The sequence below is a fragment of the Triticum aestivum genome, chromosome 6D (genome assembly GCF_018294505.1).
Source record: "Triticum aestivum cultivar Chinese Spring chromosome 6D, IWGSC CS RefSeq v2.1, whole genome shotgun sequence".
Taxonomy (NCBI): domain Eukaryota; kingdom Viridiplantae; phylum Streptophyta; class Magnoliopsida; order Poales; family Poaceae; genus Triticum; species Triticum aestivum.
The window spans coordinates 305502503-305515899 of NC_057811.1; the positions used below are offsets into that span (position 1 = coordinate 305502503).

General features: G+C 45.7%; 2 protein-coding genes across 2 annotated transcripts; both read left to right on the forward strand.

Moving 5' to 3' along the window:
* Positions 1-150: 150 nt before the first annotated feature.
* On the forward strand, positions 151-5967 carry LOC123144779 (acetolactate synthase small subunit 2, chloroplastic; the record flags this gene model as incomplete). The annotated part of the gene is given in 12 exon segments (XM_044564016.1): positions 151-385; positions 522-747; positions 2207-2290; positions 2401-2469; positions 2568-2651; positions 2770-2925; positions 3539-3625; positions 3898-4002; positions 4078-4200; positions 4282-4434; positions 4816-4881; positions 5582-5967. Coding segments are annotated over 12 exon segments (1425 nt in total). The 3' UTR covers positions 5666-5967.
* A 4368-nt stretch (positions 5968-10335) lies between these two features.
* Positions 10336-11281, forward strand: LOC123144780 (zinc finger protein 706). Its single transcript, XM_044564017.1, has 2 exons — positions 10336-10617; positions 10942-11281. Exons 1-2 carry the CDS (start codon positions 10495-10497, stop codon positions 11029-11031), a joined length of 213 nt encoding a protein of 70 aa, XP_044419952.1. The 5' UTR covers positions 10336-10494; the 3' UTR covers positions 11032-11281.
* Positions 11282-13397: the final 2116 nt, after the last annotated feature.

The window sequence follows — 13397 nt, forward strand, 5'->3', positions numbered from 1 at the left end:
AGCGCACCCGCCGGCCCAACCTGGCCACCCGTGGCACATCTCGCGTATCATGGCAGGCACGCCGCAAGCCACGCGCGGCGGGGGTCAGTTTCGTAATTCTCCCCCTCATAAACCCTACTTTGCTGTTAAACCAACACACTGTCCTGTCCCGTCCCGCACTTCCCGATAGCCACCAACTTCGCCCTCGACAACCATCCATGTCCGTCGCCACCGCCCACCACCTCCGCCCGTCGCCACCGGCGGCCCGCGACCGCCTCCCCGGGTGCGCCGCGCGCGCCTCCTCCTTCCGGCCCCTGCGCCGCCGCGGAGTCGCCGCGGGGGCGACCGCCGGCGGCGAGGCGACCGCCGCCGTGTCGGCGGTCAACACGAGCGCCAAGAGGGATCCGTAAGCGCCTCTCCCCGCCGCAATGCGACGCGGTCTCCGTTTCTGATGCTTCGCGCATGAATCCCCTCTTGCCGCGCCCGGTGTTCCCCGCTGCGCGCGTTACTCTTTTGAGCTGACTTTTGATGGGAGTTGCTAGCCGGGACTGCAGGGTGCGGCGCCACACGATTTCGGTCTTCGTCGGGGACGAGAGCGGCATGATAAACAGGATCGCCGGGGTCTTCGCCAGGAGAGGCTACAACATCGAGTCGCTCGCCGTGGGGCTCAACAAGGACAAGGCGCTCTTCACAATCGTCGTCTCCGGGACGGATAGGGTGCTCAAGCAAGTCATTGAGCAGCTCAATAAGCTCGTCAACGTCTTGAATGTGAGTCCGCAGTTCCAAATTTTGAACCAGTTTATTACCCCGTATATGGTTCGGACGAGGACAACATTTGGATTTCATGCCACTTGGTTTCAACAGCCTTCAGAAGATTTCACTGACTTCAAATTTTTCTTTCAGCTCTAGCAATATAGTACTCCCTCTGTAAACAAATATAAGAGCGTTTAGGTCACTAAAGTAGTGATCTAAACACTCTTATATTTCTTTACGGAGGGAGTACAGTATAAAGTGCCAGAGCATAGCAGTTTCTAATTTAGTCATAAACACCTTAGCCGTATTCTGCGGTACCCCATTCCTGTATATCTTACAAGGTGTACACACATACATGCTTACTGAACCAAAGACCTAGGCATAGCATGGTAGTACAAGGCCCTGTGATACTGTGTTGTAAAACCAGTACTCCATTAGAGAGTTGAAAAAAAGTAGTATTCCTTTACAGTATGCAAGAAAAGGTAAATTTATGTGATATTAGTCTTTAAACGTGTAACAAAAAAAAACTCGACTGGTGGGGGGAAGACCGCCCCCATGGCTTTGCACTAAGAAGAATCTCTTATATTTCTTTATGGAGGGAGTACAGTATAAAGTGCTAGAGCATAGCAGTTTCTAATTTAGTCATAAACACCTTAGCCGTATTCTGTGGTAATACTCCATTCCATTATAATCACAGCTTCAATAGTCATTTCGACATCAGATAAAAGCTCTTTTTGTGATATTAGTCTTTAAACGTGCAACCAAAAAAAAACGTGACTGGTGGGGCTTTGCACTAAGAAGAATCTCTTCCTGGCCCGGTCAAGAAAAGGCCCTGAGGGCCGGCTGCCCGGACGCGCCACATGTGGGCCCTTAAACGTGTAATCAGTTGATAATTTTGCAACAAAAAGTGTAAGTTGAGAAATTTACTCTTATGTCTATACAGATGTGTCCTGGTTGTGTAGTGTGTTGTAAATTTTGTTTGTATGTAAGGAAATACTGTTACTTTGATCACTGCTGTACCTTGTCTTCTGTGATGTCGAGCATACATTCACATGGTTATAATCCAAGTAATGAGCAGTTTGTATGTTTGGTAAAAATCACTGTGTTGCATGGAATCAGGAGTATTAAGTTGTTTCCATATAACCTTATCATAATTGTTATACTGAAGATGCTTAAAAAGAAAGGACTCACAGATGGAAAAATTTATTCTGCCATTGTGCACATACAGGATATCCAAAGAAAACAGCTATTCTAACAAATCTAAGCTGATTTCATATCACCTTGCATAATTGTCTGTTGTCTGCTTATCGTTCCTACCATCTAGATGAATTAAATAGTGTGATGTGATGTTTTCCTTTTTATCCCAAGCATTGGTATGTTCCTGGTTTGCAGATTTCTTTTCTTATTGCATGTTGTTCTGTGATCATATAAATGTTTGTTAATATATATCGTATTTGAATCCAATAAATTGCAGGTTGAAGATCTATCCAAGGAGCCTCAGGTTGAACGAGAGCTCATGCTTATAAAACTCAATGTTGAACCAGATCAACGTGCTGACGTAAGATGCTGTTGACTTGTATCTGCATAGTCACTGAATTAGTATATTGGTACTTCCATACACAGTTGCAACAATACTCTTAATGTGCTGTTTCTTCTCATGGTTGATAGGTCATGTTTGTAGCAAATGTTTTCAGAGCGAAAGTTGTTGATATTTCTGAGAACAGCCTAACTCTGGAGGTAAAAACTCTTGATCTCCAACAGTTCTACATATGGTATATGTGTTCCTTGTTTTATGCCGGGTGAAGCCTTTGATGCTTATTTGATCAATGCTGTAGGTAACTGGAGATCCTGGGAAAATCGTTGCGGCACAAAGGAACCTAAGGAAATTTGGGATCGAAGAAATTTGTCGAACGGGAAAAGTATTTTCTGAATCATTTGCTGCCTACATGCATGGGCATATTTTTCTGAATCATTTGCTGCCTACGCCCACGGGCATATTTTCTTCATTAGCTAATTTTTATCTCCCAACATTGTTAGATTGCTTTGAGGCGTGAAAAGATCGGAGCAGCTGCTCGTTTCTGGGGGTTTTCTGCTGCTTCTTACCCAGACCTTGTAGAAGCATCGCGCAAAAATCCTCTTACCTCTGTGAATAAGACGGTTAATGGCAGTTTTGATCAATCATCCAGTGCCGGGGTATGTTTCTGTGCTTATATGACTAACTCCATGTTTGTTGCCCATTTCCTCTTGTTCTTCTTGTCCTGTTGTAACCGTTATAAAAGGGGCCGTGTAGGCTTTAGGAGTACCTGTAAGGACACTGCTGTTTGCAGATTAAATACTTGGTAAGCTATGCTTGAGAGATGCCTCTTGTGTGTGGATAATGCAAGAAAGATTTTCAGGTGCAAGAAAAGAAAGATCTTGCGAACTGGTATATCTTTAAGAGTTATTTAATGCAAACAAATGCAACTAAACTTCTTTGCCACCAGTAGAAATCCCAGTGTAGCCATCGCTCCATAAGTGATTCTTTTTAGAGAAAAATTAATTTGTATACCTGGTTATAGGAAATCAAAAAATAGAAAGAATAGTAGAGTTCATACAGCGAAACTGTGGAGACCTGCATTCATATAAAACTGAAGACCACACTTAGGAATCACCACAAAGACTTTAAATGTGCAACCGAAGCAACATAACTGAGTAAAATATTTCCAGACTTGCAGTAAACATCTGAGATACACTATTACAGTATGTATGTCTATTGCTACTGATTCTTATAAGATGTGGTTGTTTTGACTTTGAACTGTGTGTGCAGGGTGATGTTTATCCTGTGGAACCTTATGAGAGCTTGTCCATGAACCAAGTACTTGATGCCCATTGGGGTGTTCTTGATGATGAAGATGTAAGTTCAAAGAATTCCAGTTTTGCAAAAGAAACATCATTTGTTTTTTAATTAAAATGACCTATAGTCTGCATGCACTGTTTATTCAAAGCTGGATCTAATTCTATTTTGACTGCAGTGTGTTCTCATTTTGCATCTTCATTTATTTTGCAAACGTCAAATATAAGCGAAGGCCTCTGTAGCTTTAAGCATCACAGTGCTTAATCGACATGATAATATGTGCTGTAGTAATGGTGCAGCTTCTAAGCTAATGATGACTTTGTTTGGTACAGTCAAACGGGCTTCGCTCACATACTCTCTCCATCCTTGTGAATGATTGTCCTGGTGTCCTCAACATTATAACAGGGGTCTTTGCTCGCAGGGGGTACAGTATACAGGTTTGTCAAAACTTCTGTTTATTTTTGTTGTGTATGGGCCAGGCTTGTTATCAATGAGACCGTACTACTGCCCAGAGCCTTGCTGTTGGCCCAGCTGAAAAGGAAGGCATTTCACGTATTACAACAGTTGTTCCTGGAACTGATGAATCCATTGAGAAGTTAGTTCAGCAGCTTTACAAGCTTATCGATGTACATAAGGTAAATGACATGCAATTTGTTAGATCAATCATTTGTGCTAGCAAATACTTTGGGCTAATGCAAAACATGTGACCATTCCAGGTTGATGATTTGACTGACTTACCTTTTGCCGAAAGAGAACTGATGGTTATCAAAGTATCTGGAAACACTGCTGCTCGGAGGGAGATACTAGATATTGGTAATATCTTCCGGGCAGAATGTGTGGATCTTTCTGATCACACAGTTACGCTACAGGTGAGCTTCTTTCATAGTTAGGTATCTGTCTGTCTGATGTTTTTTCTAACACACCATGCCCTGATTTGCTCTTTTATGGGAACAGTGATTTGGTAGTAAATATTTTGGGTTTCATCTCCATAAGAGTGGCTGAGTTTTCACGTTGGCTCGCCAAGCCTATCACAACCCTCCTCCTTTACCCGGGCTTGGGACCGGCTATGCTGAGACAACATAGACGGAGTTGTTGTTGTAGTGATTTGGTAGTAAACTAGTAACAGGATGAATTGTTGGCATAAAAAGATTGAATGTTTGACATGACTGCAACTATTATTCTGCTTTATGTAAGGCTATTTAATCACTGACAAAAACTCTTGCATAATTATACCTTCTGATACTTTGTAGCTCACTGGGGATCTTGACAAGATGGTTGCACTACAAAGACTGTTGGAGCCTTATGGCATATGTGAGGTATGTCGATTGTTTTCACCTCTTAGTTGTTGATTTCTTGTGAGTGGGAACAAGTAGTTCTAGATGAGCTTTTCAGTATTTTTCTTCCGTTTTGCTGCCCTATTGATGATGTGAAATAATGTGAATTTCATTCTTGTAAGTCGATTGTTATGTGATGGAATCTAAGTTTGCAAGTAATTTCTGTCCACGTATTTGAGCACGCATTCTTACCATGATAAATGCTTGGTATTGTTTGTCAACATACTCAGCAGTCAATTGGAGTTTATCAAAATAATTAATGGAAAACATTTCTACTAGATGTTAAGTTTTGTCTGCAGCCTGTGATGAGGATTTCAGGGTACAATTGTAGGTCCCTGGAACAACTTCGAGGCGATTCTGTGTCAGTTAGAGAAAGAAGGACAGTAGTGCATTCTATAAAGATAAACAATGGAAGCATCTCTAGATGTTAAGACTAGTTTGCTGTCTGTGCTGAGGATTCAGGGCATGGCAGGACTTTTTTTTTTTGGCACAGAGTCATTTTCAATCATCTGGACATGCATTTATACCTGCAATATGATGTGCTAATGTTGTTCCTATGCTCCCTGGAACTATAAATCTTATGTTCCACATGTAACAGAATGATGTATTTGTGTTCAACCACTTTTTATTTCTTGAAAACTAACCGGATGCTTTCCTCTCTGTGGTGTTCCACACATGGCAGGTTGCGAGAACAGGCCGGGCGGCACTAATCCGTGAATCCAGGGTGGACTCCAAGTACCTCCGCGGCTACTCTCTTCCACTGTAATAAGAAGTCATGTGCAACGACGACCCAAGAAGGGTCACTTGGTTTTGGTTGAGCTGAGCAGAATGTGTAGGCAGCTCAGCTTTTTGTGCGGCTGTGGTCTTGTTTAGGATGACTTGTTTCCTCTGTGGTAATGTGTTGACTTGTCGAATAAATTGCTCTTGGTAGATGCAAGTCGAGGTTTGCCCATGTATTGCACCGACAAGCAGAATAAGTACATGCCTCCTTTTCTTGCTTTGCTTGTAATCTGTAACTGTCAGTTGGAACCATCTGCTAAAATGCACTCTTCAAGCGTTTGTGGTGTATCGCGTACTGAGTGAATAAGGGCGGTGATCTACCTTGTTGATGCCGGTTCGGGAGTAAGAAGACCGTCGCCCGCTAGGAACTTCAATGTGATTTTTTAAATTTTCCAGAGCCTGTTTGTACTGCGTGTTCGGCCGGGTAGCCACGAGCAAAGAGGTTATTCACATGGAGCTCGACATGTTGGCTTTGCTCCGGTACGAGCTCGACTGTCGCACGGCCTACACCTTCGTGGACCACTTCGCCAGGTACAGCAAAGGAGAACAAGACTTGGGAGGTTCGGCGGTTGGCGCGTTACCTCGCCCAGACAGCGCCTCCTCGACTACGGATGCCTGCCGTCGGCTATCGCAGCGTCGGCCTTCTTCCTCGCCAGGCTGACCCTCTCTCTACCCGACGGCCAGCCAAGCGCCGCAGTGGAACAAAGATTACGAGGAGCTGACTGGGTACAAGCACATGGACCTTTTTGACGAAAAGCAAATCAGCAGCATTTCATTGATGAAGAAGAAGACATTACAAAGCTCAAGATGAGCACACATCCAGACCTCATCGCTGGGATTCGATTTCTGCCTTGTACAGGATAAACCCAGATTCGATTGTCTATCCTTCAGTATACTGATGATACGATCATCTTTATGGAGCATGACTTGGCCAAAGCGAGAAATATGAAGCTAGTGTTATGCTTATTTGAACAATTGACCGGTTAAAGATTAACTTTCATAAAAGCGAATTGTTCTGCTTTGATAGAGCCAATGACGAACAAGAGGCATATAGGCAATTGTTTGGGTCCGAATTGGGGACTTTACCTTTTACGTACTTAGGTATACCAATCCACCATCGTAAGCTGACAAACAGAGAATGAAAGTGCATCGAGGACCGTTTTGAAAAGAAACTGAGTTGCTGGAAGGGCAAGCTCATGTCATACGGAGGCCGATTAATTCTGATTAACTCGGTTCTCACGAGTATGCCTATGTTTCTTTTGTCATTCTTCGAAGTCCCAATTGGAGTTAAGAAAAGACTGGACTTCTATCGATCACGATTTTTCTGGCAGAGCGATGAATTAAAAAGAAAATACCGACTCGCCAAATGGATATCATCTGTCGACCGAAAGACCAAGGGGGTCTTGGTATTGAGAATCTTGAGGTCAAGAACAAATGTCTTCTCAGCAAGTGGCTGTGGAAGTTATTGATTGAGACTGATGCCACTTGGGCGCATATCCTCCGTAACAAGTATCTTCACTCCAAAACTTTGACACAGGTGACAGCAAGGCCGACTGACTCACCTTTTTGAAAAGGGCTTATGAAAGTCAAATTAACCTTGTTTAATAGGACAAAGTTTATTATTGGCAACGGTGCTAGTACGTGATTCTGGGAGGATACTTGGCTCGGAGAGACCCCCCTTGCCATTCAATACCCGTCTCTGTATCGTATTGTTCAACGACGTGAGGCGTTCGTTGCAACGGTACTTCAATCCAACCCCCTTAATATTCAGTTCAGAAGGACGCTTGTTGGCAATCATTGGGAAGAATGGCTCCATTTAATAAGTAGACTGATGGAGGTTCAGCTATCTCAACAACCCGATAAATTACGCTGGAAGCTTACTAGGTCTGGAGAGTTTACTGTTAAATCAATGCATGTTGATGTTATCAATTCAAGCTCGATTCCTAGTTCCAAACATGTTTGGGCTGTCAAAGTTCCTTTGAAAATCAAAGTGTTTATGTGATTTGTCCATAAACAAGTAATATTAACCAAGGACAATTTGGCAAAGCGTAATTGGACAGGACCTACTAGGTGTAGTTTCCGTGATCGGGATGAAACCATCAAACAACTTTTTCTTGATTGCCCGTTAGCCAAAGTCCTATGGCGGACAGTCCATATTGCATTTAATATTACTCCACCGAGTTCTGTCAACACGTTATTTGGAACGTAGCTTAACGGGATAGAGCCCGAAACAGCGAGACATATTCGCGTAGGAGTTTGTGCTTTATTGTGGGCAGTCTGGAACTGCAGAAATGAATTGATTTTTAACAGAACAACAAATATTCATTTTTTGCAGGTTATTTTCTGAGCCACTGCGTTGATCCGTATGTAGTCGCTACTCACTCCGACGGAGGCCAGGGAGCGTTTGGTTACTGGATCTATCCGCTGAGAGATGGTAGCACGGGATATCTTCAACCGGTTTGGATGGTGGTCATGTAATATGATAGACAATTAGTTTACCTGTCTCTCTTATGCCAGCCGGTTGTGGCTTTTTATGGCCAGTTTGTTTTTGGCCCTTTTGGCTCTTTGTGAGCTCTCTTTTATTTTCGTTCTGAGACTCTAAGACCTTGTTGAACCTATTTATTTTTTAATAAGTTGGTTGTATGCATCGTTCTGATGCAGAGGCCGGGGAGTCCCCCTTTTTGAAAAAAACAAAAAAAGGATAAACCCAGATCCTCGTTTCCTGATCTTGCCATTGCAGTACCTATATAGCTTGCGCTGAGCTGCCTGTAGGAGAACAGTAGAGAGAATTAGAGAACAAACTTTAGGGGGTGTGCAACCGTTGTTTATCCCTGCTGTGTGGAAACTTGTTGTGCCACCCAAAATACATGTCTTCCTCGCAAAGTAATGACTAGAGATAACCTTAGAAAGAGGCACATCATTAAGCCTCTAGACTGTGCATATTGTGCAGAGAATGAAACCAACTTCCACTTATTCTTTGAGTGTATAGTAGCCAGGAGTATATGGTCCTTTCTTGGTGAATTCTTCCAAACACGGATAGGCACAGATTTTGAATCTGTTGCACGTTTCTAGGTTTCTAACAAGAAAAACTCTGCATTAAATACCATTAGTTTTGTTGTCCTGTGGTGTTTGTGGAAATATAGGAACTCTATAATTTTTAACAATACCATTTGGACTTCTATTACCCAGATTTGGGGCTTGATTATCAGAATGCTCAAATTCTGGGTTGTCCTATCTCCGGAAGCAGGGAAAGCAAAGCTGGAGGAATTCCTGAGCTCTCTGACAAGCTTCGTTCGGCAACCCCTGCGGATCCTGAGTGGCTGACAATGAGGAAGAATGAGGTCGATTCTCGCTGGAGTAAGCTGAGAATCTCGGGGGAGGACAACGGCTTCCAATCCTGGGCCAAGAAAAGAGACTCGATGGACAAGGACGCCACAAGCAGCCCGGTGTCAACTCTCATGCCTTGCTGGTTGCCGCAAGCTACCTTGGCGCCGCCCTTCAAGTTCAGGAGATCTGGAGCCCCGGTCATGATGTGATGGAGCTTTCAAAAGATGCGTGTTGCTGTGTTTTACTCGCTGCCTTTTGTCCCACCCCCTCCTGACGCTTGTGTCGTACAAAAAAGGGTTTTAGTTTTCTCTGTAAGTTCGTTTGGACCTAGTAAATTTGCTGAACCCCACATGTTGGGTGTGGGTTCCCTCTTTTAGGTTTGTAATGGAAACGCTGAATACTGTATGTGATTTCATTCTGGCAATGGAATCAGGGAGAGACCTCCCTGTTCTTCTAAAAAAGAGCACTTGGATCTTGCCTTCCAATTGACATTCATATGCATGTGCATTTGGAGTTCCTGCGATGCAAAAGGAACTAAGTTTTGCCATGCTTGCTTGGTCTGAGTTGCGAGTTGCAACATGAATACATGCAGCGTAAATCTCAAGATTCACATTTGTACTGTTCTTTCAATGTGATTTACAACAATCAATATATACGCCTTTTCCCTAACTCGTATGTGTTTTCAACTAATTAAGGTTACACATGACTCATCAAAAAGAAATAAAAACAATATAATGATAAGGCTGCGTGTCTATTCAGTGTGCTCTCCTCTATACATGTCATTTTTAAAAATTTATTGATAATTTCATAACGATCGCATTGTTTTTCACCTTTTGCAACATGATTCCGTCAAGTTGCATAAGTGCATCTTGAGGCTGAACCATCCACAATAAGAGAGGACTTCTTGCTTGCATTACAATAGAGTGGTCGATCCATTTTCATAGTCTGATTGCTTGGGGGCCATTGATCTACGAGTGAAGAAGGGAGATATGGACAGATCTCGGAATAGCTTTATTGTTTGTGAGATACTCCCTCCGTCTCAAAATAAGTGTCTCAACTCTAGTACAACTTTGTACTGAAACTAGTACAAAGTTGAGACACTTATTTTAGGACGGATCTCGTGGAATAACGAAATTCTTCTATTACTCACATTTGAAGAACCCATTTTTTTAAATAGATTTTTTTAGGGAATTAAAAAAATAGATTTTAGAAAATAGATGAGAACCCAAAAATTTGTAAGCCATGTGGTTGGATATGGTGGCGAATGGAGGGGGAAAGGCCCACCCACAGCCCACAGGAACATGAGACGCGTAGCTAGGCCCACGATGACCCGCCAGACAGCGGAAGGGAAGGCAACAGGAGGATATTTCTTTCTCTCAAAAAAAGAAAGGAAAAAAGGGCAACGGGAGGATCGAGAAGGGGCGAGGGTGGTTGTTTGGACGGAGTTGGGGACTTGGGGGATCGATCGATCGGAGGAGGGGCGGCGGGATGACGCGGGGGAAGCAGAAGATCGACGCGCAGCGGAAGAGCGCGGAGAAGAACCAAAAGTCCAAGGGGTCGCAGCTCGAGGCCCGCGCCGTCGGCCTCAAGGTCGTCTGCCCAATCTGCAAGGTCAGCGCACGCGCTCTCTTCTTCCTCTTCCTAATCCCTACTATCTCGGCACGGATCTGAAGCCTCAGTCAGGGTCTCCATCCGCATCCGATCCCGTGCGCGCTGTCCTGTTCCCCTTTTGGGCTAGTAGTAATTCTGGGGCAGAGTAGATGATGGCGAGTAGCCGATCTGAATCCTGCAACCAGCATGATAAGATCATACGAATCAAGTTAGAAAACCGGATATACTCCTGCTAGCTTTACATGGATACATGTTCGTTCCTCGTGATTGATGCAGTGTCAACTTATGTACTGTATATAACATTACCTATATATGTGTGTGCAGGCGCAACTGGCCAACGAGAAGCAGTTGATTGATCACTATGGATCGAAGCATCCCAAGGAGAAACCTCCAGGTCCATCAAATGCAGAGTGACTGATGCGAAGCGGAAGCATGAGCTATACTTTGACTGTTTCTGAGGGTGTTCAATCTGCTCCACACTTGGACGACTTGAGCCTCAGCTTTACCCTATGTAATGCATGCATTTCCTCTTGTTCCAGGCAAGAACCTTGATGATGAGCATGTATTTGCCTTCTGTGAGCATCTTGTCGAACTGTCAGCATACCTTCAAACTGTATGTGGTGCAATCTTTGGATAAGAGAATGCTAAACTCTCAATTATGGCATTCTCCTGTTGCGCGATTTGCTGTCTAAAGAGCCGAAAAATGAATGTTTTCCTCGTTCACGTGTTTGTGTGTGGTATATACAGCAGCTGGAAAATGAATTGTTCTGGTTATTCGAAACAAAAAGCATGTCCTGAAGGGAAGTGATGACATACAAACTTTTTTTTGGGTGGTGACATACAAAAGATAAAAAAGCACCACAGAAACAGGAATGATGTGTTACATCCCAAATCAGGGTACTACCATAATTGATATGGGTTTTCAAATTCTAAACAAGACTTCAAAGTACGGTAAATTGCTCCATTTTTTGGTTCCACGCATTTGAGGCAATTGTATTGATTTGCTGTGTCCCTGGAGCTGCATCATGCCGAGAATCATCCAAATCATAGACGGTCTCCGGGGTGCTTCACTATGATTGACACCAGCATGTAAACATACGAGAAATGTAAGCAGTAAAACAGTCGGTACAGATTACAAAGGAAGCCGCTGTAACTTATTCCATGCAACGACCTGATGGGATGATTTGTTCTTGTAAAGTTTGCTCGCGGCCTTGCCCACCTCCCTTCTGCGCCTTGATATGCTTTGTGATGGTCTCAGCAACACAAGCTACAGTACTGTTTTTTTTTTTGAAACGGATTTTCATTGATTAAGAAGAAGAGAGATGCCTGGTTAATTAGAGGAAAACCGGGCGAAAACCAAGATTACAAACCCCACATGGGGCATTCGTGGACGACTTGGCCACAAACGCCAAACAGTCGACCAAAGCGTCGATGACAGGACAGCTCCGATTTTGCTGACGAGTTTCACAGGAGAAAGTTGCAAGATTCGCATCGACCTAGTCCAACGCAACATCCGGAGAGCACCGTCCACTGAAAACCGCCCTCATGGAGTCATCATTGCCGCAGTGGCCCTGCCGCCCGCAGCTCCGACTTCTCTGTCACAGCCAGAAATCAGCATAGGCACATCCATTGGCGCACCGGACCTTCGACATCAGAAGGACAAGCCGCGACCCAGCTCTGCTCGCCACCATCGTCGTCACCACACACATCACAACACCACACCCACCTCGCATCATCGGTTGGCCACCTGCCAACGTGATGCCGTGTATGTCCAGCCCAAGGGAAGCGTGGAGAAGGATCATCGGTCTTCAAAGCAACGCCCCAAAGGGGGAAACGCCGCGGGGGCGACGTCGTTGCCCAACCCAGATGGGTCTAGGCTTTCGCCCAAAGAACCAGATCCGAGAATGAAGCGTGTCGAAGAAACTCCACGACGGCGCCTTCAAGAAGGGAAACGACGCCCGTAGGTGCCGCCACCGCCGGCCGGCAAGAGCCGGGCAAACTTTCGCTCGGAGTAGACTTGACAGCACATCCCCACGCCACCGACGACAAAGCGCTGCCGGCCCGCACCGCCACTGGCCCACACACCTCCTGTGGGATGACGGCGTCACCACCACGCAGGAGCCACCCACCTCTCTGCCAACAAAGCGCTAGCGAGCCAGACCCAGCCGCAGGCCAGATCAGGCAACCCGCCACAGCCACACTGCCGCAGAACAGACCAAAGACCAGAACGCCGAGCACCAGGACCAAGAAGGGGGGCTGCCACCCCGCCCAAACACGTCGGAGAGGACAAGCTGAGAGGGAGGGCTGCCACCCCATCCCGAACTCGCCGGAACGAGCTGCCGAGCCAAACCCGCGCAACCCGTCGATCCGGCCACAGCCGCCCAGATCGGCGAGCCACCGCCACAGGACTGTCGAGGAAGCCTCTAGAAGCCGGCCTGGTGCAGATCCGCGCGGAGACGAGCACCTACATGGCAGAAGGGGAGCTGCCACGCCACCCTGGCCGCCGAAGAGGCGCCGCCGGTCGAAGGTCAGATCCGCGAGCCAGCAGCTGCACCGCGGAGAAGAAAGAGGCGCCAACCCCTTTGAATCGCCGGAGATGAGGGCCGCTGCGAGCAGTCGCTGGAACTACCGCGCAGTGTAGCCGAGGTGGACCGAGCCTCCCCCACCGAGATCTGCCGCCGCCAGGCGAGAACAGGGCCCCGCCGCCGCCGTCCGCCGCGCGAGCTTAGCTCGGCGGTGTCCTCCGGCGACGGCGAGGGGAGGGAGAGCGACGAGGAGGG

Bases quoted from the DNA above. Each gene is read 5' to 3' on its own strand.
- LOC123144780 (XM_044564017.1), top strand. From the start codon at position 10,495: ATGACGCGGGGGAAGCAGAAGATCGACGCGCAGCGGAAGAGCGCGGAG. The intron at 10,618-10,941 runs GTCAGCGCACGC...ATGTGTGTGCAG, and splicing joins TCGTCTGCCCAATCTGCAAG to GCGCAACTGGCCAACGAGAA.